The sequence below is a fragment of the Oncorhynchus masou genome, chromosome 25 (assembly GCF_036934945.1).
Source record: "Oncorhynchus masou masou isolate Uvic2021 chromosome 25, UVic_Omas_1.1, whole genome shotgun sequence".
In the NCBI taxonomy this organism is placed as follows: Eukaryota; Metazoa; Chordata; class Actinopteri; order Salmoniformes; family Salmonidae; genus Oncorhynchus; species Oncorhynchus masou.
The window spans coordinates 47,660,430-47,685,475 of record NC_088236.1 but is presented as its reverse complement, the minus strand read 5'-3'; the positions used below and the strand labels follow the sequence as shown (position 1 = coordinate 47,685,475).

Here is a 25,046-nt window from a genome sequence, read left to right as displayed (position 1 = left end):
GTAGAGGCTTCCTTCTTTTCATTCTGTCATTTATGTTCGTATTGTGGAGTAACTACAATGTTGTTGATCAATCCTCAGATCTTTCTTATCACAGCCATTAAACTCTAACTGTTATAACGTCACCATTGGCCTTATGGTGAAATCCCTGAGCAGTTTCCTTTCTCTCCGGCAACTGAGTTAGGAGGGGCGTCTGTATTTTTGTAGTGACTAGGTTTATTGATACACCATCTAAAGTGTAATTAATAACTGTATCATGCTCAAAGGGGTATTCAATGTCTTTTTCATCTACCGATAGCATTGGAAGACCTCACGGGTCTTTGTGGTTGAATCTGTGCTTGAAATTCACTGCTCGACTAAGGGACCGTACACATAATTGTGGGGTCAGAAATGGGGTAGTTATTTTAAAATAATTTTAAACACTATTATTGCACACGGGGTGAGTCCATCCAACTAATGTGACTTGTTATGCAAATGTTTATTATCTTATTTTGGCTTTCCATAACAAAAGGGTTGAATATTTATTGAATACTTGGATATTATGGGGTATTGTGTGTAAATCAGTGACACAAAATCTCAATTGAATCAATTTTAAATTCAGACTGTAACACTACAAAATATGGAAAAAGTCAAGGGGTGTGAATACTTTCTGAAGGCACTGTATATGTGATTGTATACAAATCTAAGCAAGGTTTTACATTTTTTTTGTCAAATGTTTGGACTCTTGCGGTCAATTTGAAATTATGTTTCGGCCCCCTGACTGACCATCCACTCAAGAAAAAAACGTCCTGCAGCTGAATCTAGTTGACCATTTCTGGTGTAAATAGTTCCCTATATAATGTAAAACACTTTAAGACCTTGTGGAAAGTGCTATTTATATTCAGGTAATTTCATGCCATTATAGTTTTTTTTCTGAGTTTTTCCAATATGTATGTACATCTAGTAGAAGGAACCATTTGAAAGCTAGCCTCCTGCACTTAATAGAGAAGTGTGTGTGTGTGTGTGTGTGAATTTCTCTCCATCACTCAGCCCTGCAGCGTTTTCATACCAGCCGATCCAGTCTCTTTTAACTTAATCCTACTCTATGAGTTTTCTTATTGTTGCTACAGGTGGGGGTGCTCTAGTTGAATTTAACCCTAAGTGACAGGCAGAGGGATGTATTATTAAGACTGCTTTAGGGCACGGTCTATTCCTGGAGCCTTTAGCTCAAACTTGTAACACTATGTCCTCTTAGTGAACAATGCAGACATACACAGCCATCCCTGTTGGACTGAAAATTGGGCATTTCAACACTGAACCCTGGAAAAAAGGCCTCCTTTTTTTCTTCTTCTTGTTTTTTTTTCTGTACCAGAGCAGGGCATGAAAGTGGAGGCATTAATTATTCAACAGACACCCTTACAAGTAATTTATTTGATGTTGAGTTGGTTCCCATCACTCCTGCACAATCCAGTGAGAAAGGTGTGGACAAGTCTCAGCTTTCAGTCATGACCTGGAGCATAAAAAGTCATCTGCTTATTTTGGGATCTTTCAGTCTCTGTTCCCCTGAAGCATTCAGCCCAAAGGGTGATGGCAAGTCTAAGGCCAAACCGTTTTTAGCAAAGCCCTCCTCTCGACATTACCAGAGTGATCGTTCCACAATGGCTAACATTCAGCCGTGATACTCATATCTTTTACAAGTGCCAGATATGGGCTATTTTGAAGCTGGCTATTGCGAAATGTTGTTTTTTTCTAGTATTAAAATAGCATTACATTTAATTAGTGCAACTAACATGATTGGTTTTAATAGTTGTGTTAAAGGGCCCTGATTTAATCAAGTGCTACTCAACTCAGCTACAATGGGTTTCTCATCCCTGATTTAAAAAATTTAAAAATACTGAACCTACTTTGTTTTGCATGTTGCTCTGTTTTATCCATTCAGTGTTTAGGGAGTCAATGTGTTATTGGCATCTGGACTGATACGTCATTGACTCCCATTCAGACTTTGTGTTATGTTCTACTCTTTAATATCCCTCCATGGCTCGCCCATGAGCCTAGTTTGGTTGAAGTGTAGGTAATGAACACAAGCTGTGCTGGCTACCTGTGTCCATATGGGTCCCAGGAAAGACCGACCATCTGTAGCTTCACTGCATTGGCCAGTGGAAAAATATTTCGCCTCGGCTTCTTTCCTGATTGGCTAGTTTAATGGCTGCTTAATTCAATCTTTTTAATTCATCCTGAAGCTTTTGGGGTTTTCTCTTGAATCATCATGTAAACAAAACCAAAGTTCTAGCCAGGACCCAGTTGTAAGCTAAAAGGAGACTATATATTAGAATGATAGTTCCCTGGTTAGCAAGCAACCTAGTATTGTTTACCCCCGACTGGTCAAAGATTTTGTCTACACGAGTGAGTAGACAATGGTTTTTGTAGTGTTCTTCATACTTTATAAACGCATGACAAAAGCAGAGGTAAGAAAGCCAAAAAAGGCCTATTTTTTTTTACTGGAAATTAGTCATCTTGATCGTCCTCTTCTCTTTCAGTTTCGATCTAAGCATGTAACTGTGACAGTCATTTATCAAAAAGCCATTTTTCATGCTGAACAACCCAGGCAATATTAGTAGTCTAGTCAAACTGCACAATGCTCTGCTTCGTGTTGGTTGGTCAGCGCTGTTGAATTTTTATTTTTTTTCTGGAATAAAGTACACTCAGCAATCGCCTGAGACATCACTCATCTGGCTATACAGTGCATTTGGAAAGTATTCAGACCCCTTGACTTTTTCCACATTTTATGTTATTCTAAAATTGATTAAAAAAGCATTTTCCCTCATCAATCTACACATAATACCCCATAATGACAAAGCAAAAACAGTGCCTTATTTACGTAAGTATTTTGACCCTTTGCTATGAGACTCAAAATTGCAATGTAATAAATGTTACCTCACACGTTATGTTGGCTGACAATTTGTTTGCTAAGGTATCCTTACGAACCGCATAGCTTATCATTACAGCAGTATGTACCGATGTTACCTAGCTACCTAAACGTTAGTTGGCTACTAATACATCGAACTTGCCAGTATATTACTTTATCCCCTCACTGTATAATTATTTGATCCCCTGCTGATTTGGACGTTTGCCCACTGACAAAGAAATGATCAGTCTGTAATTTTAATGGTAGGTTTATTTGAACAGTGAGAGACAGAATAACAAGAAATCCAGAAAAACGCATGTCAAAAATGTTATAAATTGATTTGGATTTTAATGAGGGAGATAAGTATTTGACCCCTCTGCAAAACATGACTTAGTACTTGGTGGCAAAACCCTTGTTGGCAATCAGAGGTCAGACGTTTCTCGTAGTTGGCCACCAGGTTTGCACACATCTCAGGAGGGATTTTGTCCCACTCCTCTTTGCAGATCTTCTCCAAGTCATTAAGGTTTCAAGGCTGACGTTTGGCAACTGGAACCTTCAGCTTCCTCCACAAATTTTCTATGGGATTAGGGTCTGGAGACTGGCTAGGCCACTCCAGGACCTGAATGTGTTTCTTCTTGAGCCACGCCTTTGTTGCCTTGGCCGTGTGGTTTGGGACATTGTCATGCTGGAATACCCATCCACGACCCATTTCAATGCCCTGGCTGAGGGAAGGAGGTTCTCACCCAAGATTTGACGGTACATGGCCCCATCCATCGTCCCTTTGATGCGGTGAAGTTGCCCTGTCCCCTTAGCAGAAAAACACCCCCAAAGCATAATGTTTCCACCTCCATGTTTGACGGTGGGGATGGTGTTCTTGGGGTCATAACCTTTCCTAACCAGAAACCGCGGATTGATGGCAGCATTCATGCAAAACTGAAAGCATGAACCATCGCATTTAATTATGGCAAGGAGACTGGAAACATGACCAAATACAAACAGTGTAGCTATTCCCTCCTCAAGGCAATCAAACAAGAAACGCGACAGTATAGAGACAAAGTTGAGTCGCAGTTCAACGACTCAAACGCGAGACGTATATGGCAGGGTCTAACAGACAGTCACGGATTACAAAAAGAAAATCAGCCTCGTCGCGGACATCAACGTCTCATTCCCAGACAAATTAAACAACTTCTTTGCACACTTTGAGGACAATACAGTGCCACCAACATGGCCCGCTAACAAAGACTGTGGGCTCTCCTTCAACATGGCCGACGTGAGTAAAACGTTTAAATAAACGTGTTAACCTTCGCAAGGCTGCTGCCAGCCCAGACGGCATCCCTAGCCGTGTCCTCAGAGCATGCACAGACCAGCTGGCTGGTGTGTTTACGGACATATTCAATCAATCCCAGTCTGCCGTCACCACATGTTTTAAGACGGCCACCATTGTTCCTGTTCCTAAGAAAGCTAAGGTAACTGAACTAAATTACTATCACCCCGTAGCACTCACTTCTGTCATTATGGAGTGCTTTGAGAGACTAGTCAAGGATCATATCACCTCCAGCCTACCTGATACCTGAGAACCACTCCAAATGACCTACTGCCCCAATAGGTCCACAGATGATGCAATCGCCATCACACTGCACACTGCCCTATCCCATCTGCACGAGGAATACCTATGCAAGAATGCTGTTCATTGACTACAGCTCAGCATTCAACACCATAGTACCCTCCAAACTAATCATTAAGCTTCAGACCCTGGGTCTCGACCCCGTCCTGAGCAACTGGGTCCTGGACTTTTTGACAGGCCGCCCCCAGGTGGTAGGAAACAACATCTCCACTCCGCTGATCCTCAACACTGGGGCCCCACAAGGGGGGGTTCTCAGCCCTCTGCTGTACTCCCTGTTCACCCATGACTGTGTGGCCATGCACGCCTCCAACTTAATCATCAAGTTTGCAGATGACATTACAATGGTAGGCTTGATTACCAACAACGACGAGACCGCCTACAGGGAGGAGGTGAGGGCCCTCGGAGTGTGGTGTCAGGAAAATAACCGCTCACTCAACGTCAACTAAACATCAACTTATGCAGTCTATCACAGTGCCATCCATTTTGTCACCAAAGCGACATATACTACCCACCACTGTGACCTGTACGCTCTTGTTGGCTGGCCCTTGCTTCATACTTGTCGCCAAACCCACTGGCTCCAGGTCATCTACAAGACCCTGCTAGGTAAAGTCCCGCCTTATCTCTGCTCGCTGGTCACCATAGCTGCACCCACCCGTAGCACGCGTTCCAGCAGATATATCTCACTTGTCACCCCCAAAGCCAATTCCTCCTTTGGCCGCCTCTCCTTCCAGTTCTCTGCTGCCAATGACTGGAACGAACTACAAAAATCTCTGAAACTGGAAACACTTATCTCCCTCACTAGCTTTAAACACCAGCTGTCAGAGCAGCTCACAGATTACTGCACCTGTACATAGCCCAACTATAAATAGCCCAAACAGCTACCTCTTCCCCTACTGTATTTATTTATTTTGCTCCTTTGCACCCCAGTATTTCTACTTTGCACACTCATCTACTGTCAAATCTACCATTCCAGTGTTTAATTTGCTATATTGTATTTTCTTCACCACCATGGTCTATTTATTGCCTTTACCTCCCTTATCTCACCTCATTTGTTCACATTGTATATCTACTTATTTTACTGTATGTTTGTTTTACTCCATGTGTAGCTCTGTGTTGGTATATGTGTCAAACTGCTTTGCTTTATCTTGGCCAGGTCGCAGTTGTAAATGAGAACTTGTTCTCAACTTGCCTACCTGGTTAAAAAAAGGTGAAATAAAATAAAAATAAAAGTCCACAAACAGCACAATGTTGCTTTTTATCAAGTCCATTAATTATGTTTGCCACTGCCATTGCTGCAGTTGTGGTGCTGTGCCCCCATCTAAAGCCAGACTGAACCCCGATCAATATGATATTTTTAATTAAGAAGTTTTTAGTGAGTTATCTAGGGATTCATAGACTTTGGCCAGGATAGGGAGTTAGGACGGTAGTTATTAGCCTCTGAGGGATCTCCTCCCTCTAGCAGTGGGAGGACATAAGCTTCCAAATACTGGGTATGGAATAGGTCAAGAGACTCAAGTTTGAAAATGTGAGCCACTGGTTCAGTAATACCAGCTGCTATCTTTAAGAGGTAGGGGTTCAGGTTGTCTGGACCTGCAGACATTTTAGTGTCAAAAAATGGCAAATCCAAAAGGTGGTAGGAATAGCACAAAAAAGCCTCTAGAGATACTCAAAAACAAAAACAGAATTCCACAAGAGCATCCACCGGAATCGACAAGAATACACAGAACACTAGGGCTGGGTGCTAACATACAAACACAGAGCACAGAACTGAGGGAAACTAAGGGTTTAAATACAATCAGGGGAAACGAGGCACAGGTGCAAATAATAATGGGGAACAAGGGAAAAAACATAAGGTCAAAAAGCACAATGGGGGCATCTAGTGACCAAAACCCGGAACAACCCTGGCCAAATCCTGACACCACCATTATCAAAAACAACCAGCAGATATGAAGTGCTTGTTAAAACCTCTACAACATCAGCTTTATCCTTCACTTCAATTAGAATCCATCATTAAATGGTCAGGAAGGCCAGAGGATACATCAGAACCTGGCACTGATTTGATTAGCTTCCAGAACTTGATAGGATTGTTTAGGTTCTCTGTGACTGCATTTAAATAGTAATCTGATCTGGACTTCCTGATCAATCATGTGCATTTGTTTCTTAGCACTCTGAAGGAGGCCCAGTCAACAGGAGCATTTGTATGTCTAGCTTGAGCCCAAGAGATATTTATATTTTATTATGCTGATGAAGCTCATGAGCTGGGCCTTACTGAGCTGGATCTGTCTGATTGCACACTACTCACACTGCACATTCGATCAATCAAATTCTTTCAATCTAATGCATTTATAAAGCCCTTTTTACATACACCGGTGTCACAAAGAGATGTACAGAAACCCAGCCTAAAACCCCAAACAGCAAGCAATGCAGATGTGGGAGAACTAGGGTGAAATCCAATGTTGTGCTATATATTCATTGGCTATGTCAAAGCCCTTTTTAAAAAAATAAATATTGATACATTACTAGCTCAAACACTTTGAATCTGCAAAAATGACATGAATTAATGGGTGATGGGGATTTCATATCAGAAGTTGGTGGATAAAAAGCAAACATTGCCTCCCTTATCTGATAGTAGTGTGGTAGATGCACGGTTTCCATTATGGCTCAGCTCAGCTACCTTCATCCACCATAGACAAATACATTTACACACACACACACACACACACACTGTTCTTCTATCTTAAAATGTATTTCCATTTAAAATTATATTTTCCCTTAACTTTACCTTAACACGTAAACCTAACCATAACTATAATTGAAACCCTAAACCTAACCCCTAAATGTCCCCACAAAATGTTTTTCTTGTTTTACTATCCTTGTGGATAGAAAAGCCAACTTACGCACACATTCAGAGAGTGGTCAGCTCAGACCGATCCAGCTCATGAGCCTCATCAGCACAATATTTGAATTTAGAATGGAAAATGAATGTGTTTATGCAACAAATCGATCCAAATCGCATTGATTCGTTCCTCTAATCAAACCGAATCTCTAACAAACATATCAGAGTCCTTATATGAATTGTAATTCAGTCAAATTGTCTTGAAAGGGAAAGATGCACATCCCTAATGAATAGTTATGGTTTAGTAGGTTGAGTCGCTTCTTCTTTTTTTTTACCCAGTTCTCTCCCCAATTTTGTGGTATCCAATTGTTTAGTAGCTACTATCTTGTCTCATCGCTACAACTCCCTTACGGGCTCGGGAGAGACGAAGGTTGAAAGTCATGCGTCCTCCCGATACACAACCCAGCCAAGCCGCTTAACACAGCGCGCATCCAACCCGGAAGCCAGCTGCACCAATTTGTCGGAGGAAATACCTGGCAACCTTGGTTAGCGCGCACTGCGCCCGGCCCGCCACAGGATTCGCTGGTGCGCGATGAGACAAGGATATCCCTACCGGCTAAGCCCTCCCTAACCCGGACGACACTCGGCCAATTGTGCGTTGCCCCACGGACCTCCAGGTCGCGGCCGGTTACGACAGAGCCTGGGCGCGAACCCAGAGTCTCTGGTGGCACTTGCAGTACAGCGCCCTGAACCACTGCGCCACCCAGGAGGCCAATGACTCTTCTGCAAGGCTGCCTCTTGTGGCAGTGGAACAAGACAAACTCACTAGTTGTTCGTAAGTTCTTTTTGGCTACTGTAGATCTCTATTTCTCTTTCAGATGTGGATATTCTACAGATGGATTTAAGTATATTAATATATCAGTATTATTGTTCAATAATAGAGCATTTAAGATTTAAAAGGTGAGATTCATTGCGGTTATATTGGCATTGCCAAAAGAGGAAGGTATTATGTACAGTTGAAGTCGGAAGTTTACATACACCTTAGCCAAATACCTTTAAACTCAGTTTTTCACAGTTCCTGACATTTAATCCTAGTAAGAATTTCCTGTCTCAGGTTAGTTAGGATCACCACTTTATTTTAAGAATGTGAAATGTCAGAATATTAGTAGAAAGAATGATTTATTTCAGCTTTTATTTTATTTTCATCATTCCCAGTGGGGTCAGAAGTTTACATACACTTTAGTTAGTATTCAGTAGCATTGCCTTGAAATTGTTTAACTTGAGTCAAATGTTTATGTTAGCCTTCCACAAGCTCCCCACAATAAGTTGGGTGAATTTTGTCCCAATCCTCCTGAGAGCTGGTATAACTGAGTCAGGTTTGTAGGCCTCCTTGCTCGCTCATGCTTTTTCAGTTCTGCCCACAAATTTTCTATGGGATTGAGGTCAGGACTTTGTGATGGCCACTCCAATACCTCAACTTTGTTGTCCTTAAGGCATTTTGCAACAACTTTAGAAGTATGCTTGGGGGTCATTGTCCATTTGGAAGACCCATTTGCGACCAAGCTTTAACTTCCTGACTGATATCTTGAGATGTAACTTCGAGTATATCCACATAATTTTCCTACCTCATGATGCCATCTATCCCTCCTGCAGCAAAGCACCCCCACAACATGATGCTGCCACCCCCGTGCTTCACGGTTGGAATGGTGTTCTTCTGCTTGCAAGCCTCATCTCTCATCTCATTCATCTCTAGGAGATAGAACATGTCTCCTTCTTGAGCTGTATGATGGCTGCGTGGTCCCATGGTGTTTATACTTGCCTACTAATGTTTGTACAGATGAATGTGGTACCTTCTGGATTTTGCAAATTTCTCCCAAGGATGAACTTATGGAGGTCTACAATATTTTTTTCTGAAGACTTTGCTGATTTCCTTTGATTTTCCCATGATGTCAAGCAAAGAGGCACTAGGTTTGAGGGTAGGCCTTGAAATACATCCACAGGTACACCTCCAATTGACTCAAATTATGTCAATTAGCCTATCAGAAGCTTCTAAAGCCATGATATCATTTTGTGGAATTTTCCAAGCTGTTTAAAGGCACAGTCAACTTAGTATATGTCAACTTCTGACCCACTGGAATTGTGATACAGTGAAATAATCTGTCTGTAAACAATTGTTGCAAAAATTGCTTGTGTTATGCACAAAGTAGCTGCCCTAACCCACTTGCCAAAACTATAGTTTGTTAACTAGAAATTTGTGGAGTGGTTCAAAAACGAGTTTTAATGACTCCAACCTAAGTGTATGTAAACTTCCGACTTCAACAGTATGTGCTTTTGCCACATTATATTCAAATGTTTATTACTACAAAGTTCAAATTAACACTCCCTTTAATAATAAACACGCCGTTTAATAGAAAAAGTCCCTTTAATAGTTTTACATCATTAAAGAAATTAAATGCATTTTCAGCTATGATTTTGCGCTAACCTTTCAATTGAACTTGTCTATTTATCAATGAAAGATGCACAACAAAGTTTTTCAGCAGTTTTTACAATGATACATCGCCGACCCAGAATACAATGGGTTTTTAACATCTTAATTGAAAACTAACGCAATCAGCATGTTCTACAAAAGGGAGAATTAGGATTGTCATTTATGGGAATGGATTCGGAAATTAATTAGCTCTTCTAATTCTCTGGACAGCAGACGGCACAGTGTGAGTGGAACAAGGGGGGACAGCACCAGTGGATCAACCCATGTGAGCACGGGGAAGAGAGAGACTGGGAGAAACAGTTGCCATGGTCTCTCAGATAGCAACTTGGAGGCCTCTGTAGTGCAAGCGTTCTCGTAAAATTTTACAATGCACCTAACCTTATTGTCTCTAGATAGTACCAAGCTGTAGAAAATGATTTTAAATGAGATTGCGGCCAGTGCGAGTGGCCTTGGTTAAAAGTGTCAGTTTTAAAGAAAAATAAGTAGCTAAGTGGTTTACAAATATATCCATTTTTTACAGGCTTTGACTGTCCAAGGCCTAAGGAATGCAACAGCCTCAAAGGTCCTTCGTTGTAGGCAGCAAGGTCTTTTTTACATGCAGAGAATGCAGGATTTTTTTGTCTTTGACCACCCTTTACCACAGAAAACATGTGTCTCTGCGTATGTGTGTGTGTTTGCATACGTGTGCAAGGATTGACGTGCGTCTTTAGTGGCCTGCTATTTTGGTCTGTTCGAGCCAGCCAGCCCCCTGCCCATCTTACTGTATGTGGGCCAGTCAACCATGGTGGTTCAAGAAGATGGAGAGACTGACAAGAGCGGTGACAGAGCAGCAAATTAAGAAAGGCACCATGGTGGCAGAGCTTTAAAAGCACATCATAAAATGATTGGGTGAAAAGCTGGACAGACTCCCCAGATAGCCTTTCTTAAGAAAGTGGAGCGGGTTGGAGAGAGGGAATACAAGTTGCAGGGAATCTATCATGTCCTGTCCAAATGTTAGTCTGCGCCGCCTGCCCGCTGCCTCCCATTGGACTGAGGAGAGGGTCAAGGTTATTTTTTGCAACTCCCTGAACTTGTCAGAACATATACAGCTTTGACTGTCTGTCTGTACCAAGAGAACGCCGTCTCTGAGGAATATTAGATTAATCTGTCACTGTATGCCTCTGCTCTGATTTAGATGACTTGGCTCACAGAGTGCATGAATTCCTTGTCTCTCTATTCTGTAGTAACAGACTCTTTGTACGTTTGTCTTATGCTAATATAATTCCTTACTTGTGTAACAGGTAATCCTCATACATGATAATTACTTGCCAGACATTGCAAACAGAAAAAGAAAGGGAGCGATCGAACACTTACTTCAAAGCCAAACCTGTACAGGCACGGTGTTACACAGTACTTAAAACTATCCAAAACTCAAAAGTATTACCTTCATTGAAACTAACCTCCAATACACCATTAGCGGTAATAACATCAGTATACAGTGCATTCGGAAAGTATCCAGATCCCTTTTTCCACATATTGTTACGTTACAGCCTTATTCTAAAATATACTAAACAAAAAAATCTTCACTTGACATAAAATACCGCATAATGACAAAGCGAAATTATTCTAATTTAAAAACAGAACCTTATTTACATAAGTATTCAGACCCTTGGCTATGAGACTCGAAAATTGAGCTCAGGTGTGTCCTGTTTCCATTGACCATCTTCCAGATATTTCTACACCTTCATTGGAGTCCACCTGTGGTAAATTAAATTGATTGGACATGATTTGGAAAGGCACACACCTGTCTATGTAATGTCCCACAGTTGACCGTGCATGTCAGAGCAAAAAACCAAGCCATGAGGTCGAAGCAATTATCCGTAGAGACAGGATTGTGTCGAAGCACAGATCTGGGGAAGGGTACCAAAAAAAATGTCTGCAGCATTGAAGATCCCCAAGAACACAGTGGCCTACATCATTCTTAAATGGAAGCTTTTTAGAACCATCAAGAGTCTTCCTAGAGCTGGCCTCCCGGCCAAACTGAGCAATCGGGGGAGAAGGGCCTTGGTCGGGGAAGGGACCAAGAACCCGATGGTCACTCTGACAGAGCTCCAGAGTTCCTCTGTGAAGATGGGAGAACCTTCCAGATAGATGGTAGAGTGGCCATACGGAAGCCACGCCTCAGTAAAAGGCACATGACAGCCTGCTTGGAGTTTGACAAAAAAACACCTAAAGACTCTGACCATGAGATCTGATGAAACCTTGATTGAACTCTTTGGCCTGAATGCCTAGCGTCACGTCTTGAAGAAACCTGGCACCATCCCAACTGTGAAGCATGGTGGTGGCAGTATCATGCTGTGGGGATGTTTTTCAGCGGCAAGGACTTTGAGACTAGTCAGGATCGAGGGAAAGATGAATAAAGCAAAGTACAGAGAGATCCTTGATGAAAACCTGCTCCAGAGCACTCAGGACCTCCAGACTAGGGCGAAGGTTCACCTTCTAACAGGACAGCGACCCTAAACACACAGCCAGGAGTGGCCCAGCCAGAGCCCGGACTTGAACCTGATCGAACATCTCTGGAGAGACCTGAAAATAGCTGTGCAGCAACACTCCCCATCAAACCTGACAGCTTGAGGGTATCTGCGGAGACGAGTGGGCAAAACTCCCCAAATATAGGTGTGCCAAGCTTGTAGAGTCATACCCAGGAAGACTCAAGGCTGTAATCACTGTCAAAGTTGTTTCAACAAAGTACTGAGTAGAGGGTCTGAATACTTATGTAAATGTGATGGTGCTTTTTTTTAAACATTTGCAAACATTTCCAAAAACCTGTTTTTGCTTTATCATTATGGGGTATTGCGTGTGTGTGTGTGTGTGTGTGTGTGTGTGTGTGTGTGTGTGTGTGTGTGTGTGTGTGTGTGTGTGTGTGTGTGTGTGTGTGTGTGTGTGTAGATTAATGAATTAAAATTAAAATAAAATTTTATGCAATTTCGAATAAGGCTGTAACGTAACAAACATTTTATGGAGTAAGTCAAGGGGTCTGAAATCTTTCCCAATGCACTGTATATGCAGCAACTAACACAGCTATAATTCAGGAACGTAACGTTACATTTGCTAGACCGTGATCTCAACAATTAAGAGTTTTAAGCAAACCCCGGATCAGCCATCGCCAGGGGAGTATCACATAAGGAGGGCTGAGAGAAACAAGGACAGAAGGCAGAAGAGTGAAGCTGTCAGAGAGATGAGAAATCAAACTTAAGCCTCATTTACTTCTACTCTCTATATGTCTGCGTGCGTGCGCAGGAATACCTCCTAGGATGGGGGCAGCGAGAATAGAATAGATTGTGTGGACTAGATGTACTACACATGAAGAATTAAAACGCAGAAGATTATATAAGACAAATATCCCCATTATTGCTCCAGATTCAAAATGTTGGAAGATTGTCTTGTGTTCTCTTTTATCGGACTTGGAATTGCGGTCTACCGTAATTCAGAATGCTCTGGATCCTTAATCAGACTGGTAGCTGGTCAAGACCTGCTCCTTCAGGGACCATGTTTAACCCACACTGTAAATCTGTATCCTAAATGGCACCCTATTCTCTTTCTAGTGCACTACTAATTAAAACATCATAAATGATCTATAAATACATATTCTCTGGGATGGAACACAAGGGAGAAGTATGGCTCTTATTGTAAGGCCATTTAAATGACTTCACATGTATATGTATGTGTATAGTATAGAGCTCATGAGAATAAAATGGATTCTTCTCATTTATTCTTTAAGCCGGAGTGTTTCTTGCCAAGGGAGCCATGGGGAGACGTATTAGTCTACATGCTGTAGGAGGGGAGCTTAAGTTAAATAGGATCGTAAGTGAGAATTTGTGAGAATTTATGAGAATTTGTGTAAATATGTTAGCATCAAAAACACAGCAAGCATTACCTTGACTGAGAAGTCATTTAGAACTAACTTCCAAGACACCATTAGCGATAATAACAACATCACCGAACAGATATGCAACAATTAACAGGGCTATAATTCAGGAACGTGATGTTACATTAGTTAGACTACGATCTCGACCAAAGAGAAAATACATTTGTAGTCGTGGACTTGTAATGGTACCAGAAACATCTCTTTGCAGGGTCATGTAGCCTGCATTGTTCTAATCTTCAACCAGACCAAAATGCCTCAGTATGGTTGTTATGTAATACTATGTATTTATTCCCCTATGCAAAGTCTCACATCCCAAGATGGCTAATGTACGCCAATGCTATTTTTTGCTTTTTCCATCCGTAGCCTGAGGCAAGGACGCATTTCTCTCAACATTGGTCAGAGGATGATGAAGTGTTATTTGATGCATGGTCTCGCCATGCGGTACCTGGACCAGAGAGAGGTTGCCCACTGGCAGGGGCTGTCGTTCAGCACAGCACCAAGGGACATGCATCCCTCACACGTGCGCACGCACGTGTAATGCATACAATCAATCAATCACTCACACACACGCGCATGTATGTAATGCGTACACTCTCTCTCTCACACACACACACACACACACACACACACACACACACACCGCACACACACCCTCTGTTGTGGGGCGGGCCAACTCATACCCCTGCAGCTGGACAGATTCAGGACACCTCCGGTTCATTAGTCAAAGCAAAGTAGGGTAGGTGCTGCATGAGAACAACTCCCTCCGCCTGGATCCTCTCCTCTGCCAGTGCAGAATCCCCGGGCCCTATGCTCTCTAGCTCCACTCCTCTCCTTCGGCCTGCTGTTCATGCTTCTCCAGTTAGACTGGGGAGAGCGACAGCAGATTGACGTTTTCCATGTTACCACATGCACGTCTGGTTTAATATTCCAGTTTATGGATGCAGAGACGGAGCCTCTGAGTTTGATCTAAAACAATTTACTCCCAACATTAATGAAAGCAGAGAAACATGCATATTGATGAGGGTATTCTTCGGAATCTGCACATTCCGGATATCCTCGAGGCACATAGTACGAATATTCTGTCGACAAATATGGCAGATGAATATTCAGTGCTAACATGAACTCTGATAAGCATAAATTGGCTGTGTTCTTTCTTTATGTGGTCTTCTGAGCGAAGCGGGCCACCCACACACACACACACACATACTCTTGTTTCGGTTGTATGTGCGTGCCAGACTCGAAGCAAAGTGACCTGAGCTTCTGTCTCAGAACAGCGCTTGTTGTGTGAGATCTTGCTTCGTGCCCTTAAAGAGGCTGGTCAACCATGAGAATGACCCAGTTGGAATTGTTTTACTTGAATGTTCTCAGAAACTGGTCTTTTTTATTTGTCAAATAATATGACGTAAGTCTGGTCCCAGATCTGTTTGTACCTTAATGCCACTTCTCGTCACACCAAACATAATGGCACAAAAAGGCTGGTACCCAGGCCCATCAGTTGGCCTTCAGTGTGGTAGTACCTGTCAAACCTGAGGGTATATTCCACCCCTTGTGTCAGGCAGCACTCCCGTGTCCAAACATCAACGGTGTTGTCTGTCAGTGCTATGATGACAATGTATCCGTTTCTGCCATGTTGTCCTCTCAGTATCAGTCACCAGAATGCCCTCGGAAAATGGCTGACAGAGATGGCCATTAAAGCTGTGTGTGTGTGTGCGTGCGTACCCTGAGAGACTGAGATGGGACTTTGGAACAGCCAGCCTCTCCCTCAGCCCCTGTGCAGGCTGTCAGAGGATACAATGGGAGTAATTAACGAGAGCCTTAGTCTCCTCCCTCATCCCTCGCCCCTCCAGCCTTCAATGGGACTGACACAAGACTGGCAGTGCTGGCCCGAGCTGTCAAGGCCCCCAAGGTGAGGGAGATATGAGACAGGCAGGCATCTGTCCGTCGGGGCAGCAGCCCTCACTCCAACCACCGTTCCCAGAAGTGGCATGTGACAGCTCCACTCCAGAGGCCCATGAAGGACTTGACCACTTCTCCTCTCCTCCTCCTCTCTCTCTGTCTGTCTCTCTCTTTCTCTCCTTGAGCACATGGTGGACTCTCATCAAACATACATAATTACCAAAACATGGTGCAAGTTTTACCCTATCCATCTACAAAGACAGAGAGAAAGTTCTGGTCTGACTGATGAATCTTGCAATATAAAAATGTGACATCCAGAGAGAATGTATAGCGCTATGTTGTAAGATGTAGGCTAATAAAGTCTAACTTGGGCATTTTTTTATACAAAAGATGAAATTATTCCAAATAAAAATACTTAATTAAAACATTATTAGAGAAGCAACTTTTGCAAATTCATTTTTCTAACACTCATTTGGAAAGCTTCTGGTTTAAGGGCTATATCTGAATTTATTTATTTTTTATTCCACCTTTATTTAACCAGGTAAGCTAGTTGAGAACAAGTTATCATTTACAACTGCGTCCTGGCCAAGATAAAGCAAAGCAGTGCAACACAAACAACAACACATAGTTACACATGGAATAAACAAGCGTAAAGTCAATAACACAATAGAAAAAATAAAGTCTATATACAGTGTGTGCAAATGGCATGAGGAGGTAAGGCAATAAATAGGCCGTTGTAGGGAAGTAATTACAGTTTAGCAAATTAACACTGGAGTAATAGATGAGCAGATGGTGATGTGCATATAGAAATACTGGTGTGCAAAAGAGCAGAAAGGTAAATAAAAATAGTATGGGGATGAGGTAGGTAGATTGGGTGGGCTATTTATAGATGGGCTGTGTACAGCTGCAGCGATCAGTTAGCAGCTCAGATAGCTGATGTTTAAAGTTAGTGAGGGAAATATAACTCTCCAGCTTCAGTAATTTTTGCAATTCGTTCCAGTCCAGAATTAGGTTCTGGAGGTGGTTGTTTTTTACCCTGGTACTTTTTGACCATGTACACAGGTACAAGATCTGCGTTTGCATGTCTGTACTCAAAGGTTCCGCAGGTGTGGTGAGCTTAGCAGTTTTATCCTACATACTCCACAACACCTGCACTTCTAGTGTTAACTGTTCCATTCTGTGGAGCTTGATGCTTGGGTCCATTGTGGACATGAACAACCCTTCCTGCCAATATCAGTGTGTAGGGTGAAGTTGCCTCTAGACTCTGATCTTGGGTCTTTTTCATTTTTTTTTTTTAATTAGACAAGTCAGTTAAGAACAAATTCTTATTTACAATGACGGCCTACTCCAGCGAACCGGGCAACGTAGTGCCTATTGTGTGCCGCCCTATAGGACTCTCAATCACAGCCGAATGTGATACAGCCTGGATTCGAACCAGGTACTATAGTGACACCTCGGGAGCCCAACGTTTGTCATATTCCTCACTAATGGTTAAGGTTAGTATTGGGGAAGGGGAAGCAGTCTGGTTGGTGTGATCATCAACTGAGGAGTTTGTCATTGTGCAGTTTCACACCTGCCAGAAAAATAACCAGCCAATGGGTTGAGTAGTAGGTCAATGCACTGATCTGGGTGCAGCCCTAAGCGATGCACTGCCAAGACACAATAGGAAAATGACAGTTTGCTCAACAAGTCTAAAGAGACAACTGTTCTCGTAGCTCTTGTCCAGGGCGTTATAGCGTGTTTTCTTTACTAACCTCTACTTAGAGTAACATGCTAAGGCCCTGGACCAGAGCTACTGTTGTCACAAACCACCATCCTGTGGCCTTTTACAACTTTGTATTTTATTATCATCGGTGTCCATTCTATTTATTTCTCAAAATGGTATAGCAAACTTGCCAACCTTTTGTCTGTCTTCTATCTACAACTTATAGGCTATGTCTCACTGTTACAGGTTGTGTGTGTGTGTGTGTGTGTGTGTGTGTGTGTGTGTGTGTGTGTGTGTGTGTGTGTGTGTGTGTGTGTGTGTGTGTGTGTGTGTGTGTGTGTGTGGTACAATATATTCTGTTGGAACTCTCGTCAACACAGTGTCGTGTACATCCAGTCAGTCTTTTTTGACACATGAGTGGGTAGCTAGCTAGCTGCACTCCCTCTCGCTGGCTGTTTTTGAACAGGAGTAAAGAGCAGTCAAGCATCGCAGCTGCTTTCTGGATGTGACACATTGGCAGCTGCAACATTGTTATCAGACTCCAAAGACATCTGCCATACTATTTGATGGAAATTCCATTTATGAGTGGCTTTTCTTCTCCTCGCCTCCTTTTTTTTTCTCCTCTTGATATTTTTTCTTATTGTTTATCCAGGTCCTGTGCTGTCGGGGAGAACAAGATGGGCCAAGTAAAGTATCTTATCGGCTGCAGAGCTGACAGCTGCGTGAGGGGTGCTGCAGTAGGTGCCGGGTAGCTTTGATGTACATGGAGCTTTGCCTCCCATCATCTTTGCGCTCCATCAGTCCTCATCATTGTGCTACCGGCTCCATGCACTCCTACTGCTCCAACTTCCAGACCTCTCTCTCTTTCTGCCTCACCTCTAAACACGTGATGTGGAGCCTTCCTCTTCTCGCTTCCTCTTGTAAACGTTGCTCTCCTTACAGTCCTAGGGCTCAATTAAATCAAGTCCGCATTACGTTACTGTATTCACGCAGTAGCTCTCCTCCATCCTTTAGTGTCCACCCTGAGATTGGAAGGTCGGGGTTTGATCGCCGGCAAAGTCGTACCATAAACTCTTTAAATGGGACCCGAAGCCTCTCTTTTTGGCAGGCAGCATTAAGGAAATGGACTAGGGTTAAGGCCCTGCGATAGACAAGCATCGTTGTACATCAACCTGCAAAAAAAAAAAATAGACTTGGTTTGGGGTACTGTAAAACTCTACTGCTACCATGTAGTCTCCTGTAGAAGTGACACTGTAAACATTGCTGAAGACATGGTGGACCAGTGATGGACAGTGAGGTGACATAGGGCAGGCTGCAAGCCGCCTCTGTCAGGAGCAATGATCGTCTGTTTCTCCCCTGGCTGTCACACCTTATTCTACTCTGTCTACACTTGTGTCTGGGAACGCTTAGTTGCGTAATCACTACAGAGATCAAGGACACTGATTGTACCGCAGCTGGCTCAAGCCTCTGCACCGTGAGTTCTCTCTTCATTTGTTGTACAATACCGAGAGACAGGCACGACAAAAGCCAGAACTCTCGACAGTCCTTTAATACAATGTTTTCAGTTTGTTTTACTAGTTCATTGTGTGTTGATCTGGAAAACTGCTTTTAGTTGTGGGTGGAAAAGGGGCAGTTCATGTCCATCCATTTTGCAGGGTTTTTCAAGCGAGGGGTGGGGCGTCAAAAGTGACTCATTTTTTTTGAGCTTCTCACTGTCTTTTCTGCTCTTTGTCGCAAAGTGTCCCATGTGGTGTGTCCCAATGCACAAGCCTTAAGATATCTGGTTTTAGGGAACACATGAATGACTGCTGGGCCCAGCTGGTCTGTGGCATCAGTGTTTTCCACTTCATAAATTGCCTACACTTGTTTTAATTTAAAGAATATGGAACATTAACAAATATTTCTGCAGAGGCGCACACGTTGAATATGCTAGAACTTACTCTTCCTCTGCCAACAAAATTAGTAACAAACAGAAAATCAGACAACCCCATAGTAGAATAGTTTACATATTTACCAAGTCAGCTTGTTGTGCAAGATAAATATTCCTCTCGAGGCACATTCAAGTTACGAGAGCCAATAGGGGAGAAACGGTCATTATGACAAGTAGTCAATGCACACCAATTCTTAATGCAATCGTGGGGAAAACACTTTTGACAGCAGATTTGATGGCATTTGTTAAGAGGGGGATCCCAGCTTTCCAGTGCTACCGTGTTTATTTCAAGCGTGGTTTGGGCGCTCTTAAAGGGGCGATGTTGTTTTTAAAGGGCAATGACTTACTTTTCTCGATCAAATAATTCCTAATTATAATTTTTTAATAATTATTAATACATAATTAAACAGATTGAAGGTTCTAAACTCTAATGATACTTATATGGTTTTATTACAGATACTTATGTAGGCCTACTGATTTGATTGGAGTGTCGACAATGGAGTAATCAACAACTGATTACTGTGTAGCAAAGCCCATGTTTAACACCTGCTTCATTCTTCATGACTAATAAAAGGAAGCTGGTGGAAGTTAGACTCTTGCAGGATTCTTCAAAAAGAAATCTGTAGGTCAGTTGCTAAACAAGTATTTTATAAATAAATGACACTGCAATCTACGAGTTGCAAACACTTGTTGAAATTTCCTTCAGTAATTTAATTGTCAACAATAATGTTTTCAAGTACACTGATCAAAAATATGAACGCATCATGTAAAGTGTTGGTTTCATGAGCTGAATTAAAAAATCCTAGAAATGTTCAATATGCTCAAAAAACATATTTATCAAAAATGTTGTACACACTTTTGTTTACATACCTGTTAATGAGCATTTCTCCTTTGCCCAGATAACCCATCTACCTGACAGGTGTGGCATATCAAGAATCTGATTAAACTGCACGATCATTACACAGGCGTACTTTGTGCCGGGGACAATAAAAGGCCACTCTAAAATGTGCAATTTTGTCTCACAACACAATGCCAGAGATGTCTCAAGTTTTGAGGAAACGTGCAATTGACATGCTGACATCTCACAACCGCAGACCACATGTAGCCACACCAGCCCAAGTTCTCCACCTCCGGCTTTTTCACCTGCGGGATCGTCTGAGACCAGCCACCCAGAAAGCTGATGAAACTGTGGGTTTGCACAAACTAAGAATTTCTGCACAAACTGTCAGAAACCGTTTCAGGGAAGCTTATCTGCGTGCTCGTCATCCTCACCAGGGTCTTGACCTGACTGCAGTTTGGCATTGCAACAGACTTCAGTGGGCAAATGCTCACCTAAGATGGCCACTGACACGCTGCAGAAGTGTGCTCTTCACAGATGAATCCCGGTTTCAACTGTACCGGGCAGATTGCAGACAGCGTGTATGGCGTTGTGTGGGCGAGTGGTTTGCTGAGGTCAACATTGTGAACAGAGTGCCCCATGGTGGTGGTGGGGTTATGGTATGGTGGCTGCATCATGTCTTGGGTATGCTTGTAATTGTTAAGGACTGGGGAGTTTTTCAGGATACAAAATAAACGGAATAGAGCTAGGCACAGGCAAATCTCTAGAGGAAAACCTGGTTCAGTCTGCTTTACACCAGACGCCGGGTGCCTCAGTCGAGTAGTGAATTTCAAGCACAGATTCAACCACAAACATCTGGGAGACAAATTCACCTTTCAGCAGGACAATAACCCAAAACACAATGTCAAATATACACTGGAGTTGCTTACCAAGACAACATTGAATATTCCTGAGTGGCCTAACTTGAAAATGGCTGTCTATCAATGATCAACAACCAACTTGACAGAGCTTGAAGAATTTTTAAAATAATAATATGCAAATATTGTACAATCCAGGTGTGCAAAGCTCTTAGAGACTTACTCAGAAATAATTACAGCTGTAATCGCTGCCAAAGGTGATTCTAACATGTATTGACTCAGGGGTGTGAATACTCATGTATATGAGATATTTATGCATTTAGTTTTCAATAAATCTGCAAAAAAATCTAAAAACATGTTTTTACTTGCCATTATGGTTTATTGTGTGTAAAATCTATTTAATCCGTTTTGAAATCAGGCTGTAACACAGCAAAATGTAGATGGAATACGTCACTGTAGGTCTAGGCATAGACGATATCCTAAACAACAATACATTTAATTCATACATTTTCAGTAATTTTAATTGCAAAATCATGTCTTTCTACTCAATACCACAACTAGTTTGGTGAAAATAGGTAAACCTATAGATTCAATGATTGTAAAGATCTGAGAGGTCTGGCCGTAATGCAGGCTCTAGTTTTGTCTTCTGTTGATTAGTGTCCAGTCGTGTGGTCCAGTGCTGTAAAGAAAGACCTAGTTAAGCTGCAGCTGGCCCAGAACAGAGCGTTACGTTCTGCTCTTCATTGTAATCAGAGGGCTGATATAAATACTATGCATGCCAGTCTCTCTTAGCTAGGAGTTGAGGAAAGACTGACTGCATCACTCCTTCTTTTTATAAGAAACATAAATGTGTTGAAAATCCCAAATTGTTTGCATAGTCAACTTACACACAGTTCTGATACACACACTTACCCTACCAGACATGCCACCAGGGGTCTTTTCACAGTCCCCAAATCCAGAACAATTTTAAGAAAGCGTATAGTATTATATCGAGTCCTTATTGCATTGAACTTCCTTCCATCTCATATTGCTCAAATAAACAGCAAACCTGTTGTTTTTTAAATGGATAAAGCAACACCTCACGGCACAACGCCTCCCCTATAGTTTGTGTGTATGCATTGTATGTGCATGTAGTTCTGTCCTTGAGCTGTTCTTGTCTATTAATGTTCTGTATTATGTCATTCTGTGTTATGTTTCATGTTCTGTGTGGACCCCAGGAAGAGTAGCTGCTGCTTTTGCAACAGCTAATGGGGATCCTAATTAAATGCCAAAATACCAAACTCATTAAAGTATTCAAGAATTTAGCTGTGTATTTCGGGTGGCATCAAGACAGAATGTTCCAGAGGCCACCAACATGTAATATTTCCCCCGGGGGGCGGCATGCCTCCAGACCCCACTAGACAGTTTGGGACAGCTACTTTTTCCCTAAATGGCTGGCTACTCCATGTACTTAAGGAAAACACTGGATTAGTATCACTGACAGTTCTGTATTGTGCTGCTGTATCTCTGACTGTGTTCAGTCAAACTGAGACCAAAGACTGACTGTGTTCTGACTGTGTTCCGGGGAGCTGTTTCGCCCGTGTGCCATCATAGTGTGTGTGGGCGTGCTGTGCTGTGGCGGGCTCGACCAGGGGAGAATAGTGATGAAATTGTGTTGCGTCTCCACTTCTGCATATAATCAGCTGGAGGGATTTTAGCAAACCCCCCCCCCCCCCCCCCTTTGCAGGTTAGCGTTTATCCGTCATGGTTCTTGTTCTGGAGGCAGCTCTGCAGAGTGGTAACTAACTGGCACAGCCAGAAAGTTATCAAATCAGGCGTTAAACCTAACCTTAACCACACTGCAAACCCTAATGCCTAACCAAAACCTTAAAGTAAGACCAAAAAGGTAATTTTTGTTTTCCAAAATGTGTTCAATCTTGACTTTGCAGCTGGCCTGTCGAAGAAGAAATCGCTCAGTACTGCCTCCAGGAAAAGACTCATGACAAAAAAACGTCAACCTGCTCCACTCTTTGGCTACACCTGCACTCCTCTGCTCTCTACCATCCCTGTCCAAACAACATGCCTGGAGAAACACACAGTCACATACACACAACCCTTTTTACTCAACTGAATTTGTATTTTCAGCATCAGTTCAAACATCTCACAATATCTGCAGGAATGATTGTACAAATTATTATTTTGTAAGTAGATGTCGCTGGCAATTTGAATGTCAGGATAAAGAAATGGTTCTTTCGCCTCTTATTTTTGTGTCCATTTTATGTGGAGATGAAATGATACAGTGCTACTTCTGCCTAACTAATGATGTGAACAAACATGAAGCGTTAACGCTCCGTTCCTCCATCCTGATAAGCCCGTTCTGTTTCCCTGGTATTACATTGTGCGATATTACATTGTGCGAGCGAGCATGTTGGATTCAATTTCCATTTGCACCTCGAAAGTTATTGCATTAGCTTTGCTCCTTGTAATTATATTGCCCTGCTCATGGATTTGTTTCAAACATTGTAAGTCATTTTCTTTACTTTTTGGCTGTCGACTCGGTTCATTTCCTATGTACCCTCCCGTCGACTCAGATTGGGTTTATTTAGTCAAACATTTTCCAGAGTGTCTGTTTTGGATTTGTCAATGCCGACCGCGTTCATGCGTTTCCTTGTTGCGTGGTTATAGTGTAACGTTGTGTAGTGAAGTAACAGAGCCGTGTTGCATAAGAGAGGCTGTGTTGTGTGACCAGGAACAGGTGTCTTTCTCCTTGGTGCCATGCTTGAGTTGTTTGCCACCTCCCCACACTGTGCTGGAGAGACTGAGTCTGCTTCTTGTTCTCCTTCTTTACAGAACAAGGTTCCAGTTGATCAAGAAACAATTAGACAAAGCTCCGGGAACAACGCCTTGTCAAAATGTCACTGCAGTTCACCAGCTACGTTGGTGTTTTGTATTTTGTTCACTTTTGTCTTTCTCTCTCTCCCTTTTTCTCTTGCTCTTTCTCTCATTTCGCAGACCATCCATCCAAGCCGAGCAACAAGCCAAAACAGTACCAGCACAAGAGACAGAAGGGTGGCCCGGTCTCTCAACGTGGACCAATATAGCCGTGAGGTGGCTGAGCGCTCAACTACCAGTGACGTGCGCCACTGCCCAGCCCCAACCCAAACCCCGCCCCCACCCCTTTCCTCCAGTGGGCCCGTGGGAGGCAGGGACCCTTCAGGGGCCCCCAGGAGACCAGAAGAGGCTCTGTCCTCATCATCAGAGGCAGGGGCTCTCAGGAAAAGTGAATACCCAAACAGCCAGATCCCCGGGCGATGGGGATGGGGGGCAGCAGCTCCAGCCTTCAGAGTCGAGACAGCCCCTGCCGAAGCTGCCTCTCCTCAGACAGCGAGAGAGCCCCCGTGCCGAGCCCCTGCCAGCCTCCTCCTCCCTCCTCCACCACCACCACCTCTTCCTCCTTCACCGGCCGCCTAGGCCAGCCCCCCAGAGGGCCCTTGTCCCTGCACATGTACAGCCGCAAGAACGTCTTCCTGCAGCACTCGCTCCACACTGCTGAACTGCAGGCCTTGGTCCAGCATAACGGCTGAGGCGCAGGCCGCACACACACAAACACACACACGCACCTTTCACTTTTCCCATGTACCCTAAACATATCATTGAATGGACACATCACCGTCTGAATCATGGAAGTGAAGGTAATCTCTGGAATTTATACAACAATCAGTGTCATAACTCCCAAGCATCTTCCCTTCACCTCAAATCCAACCCATTTCTTTCATCTCATTCTCTCAACCCTAGCTCCACCTGATCAGAGTTTGCTATGACAGACACTTTAAAACTATCTAGATCACATCATTGGGACATTTGCTTCTCTTCTTAAACACGTATTTTGTGTTACACTGTCATCCAACCAGCCCTCCAAACATGTCTATATGTTTTTCTTTGGTTCTGTGCATTTGACCATTTTGACATTTTATATTACTGTAGAAGGCTGATAGATGTGCTCACTTGAACACACACCAGTCAGTCAGCCCGCCTGCTAGCATTAACAAGGCACTCGTCCATCTATCACATTAGATTAGCACTGAATGTTGAGCGTTTGCTTAGA

General features: G+C 42.9%; 1 protein-coding gene across 1 annotated transcript in view; it reads left to right on the top strand.

Annotated features, from left to right (window-relative positions):
* Nucleotides 1-24,495, top strand: part of LOC135514415 (serine-rich coiled-coil domain-containing protein 1-like) — a 92,628-nt gene extending 68,133 nt beyond the window's left edge. Inside the window, 1 exon segment of the mRNA XM_064937892.1 lies at nucleotides 23,954-24,495. Coding sequence (XP_064793964.1) covers nucleotides 23,954-24,412 — 459 coding nt within the window. The 3' untranslated portion in view covers nucleotides 24,413-24,495.
* Nucleotides 24,496-25,046: the final 551 nt, after the last annotated feature.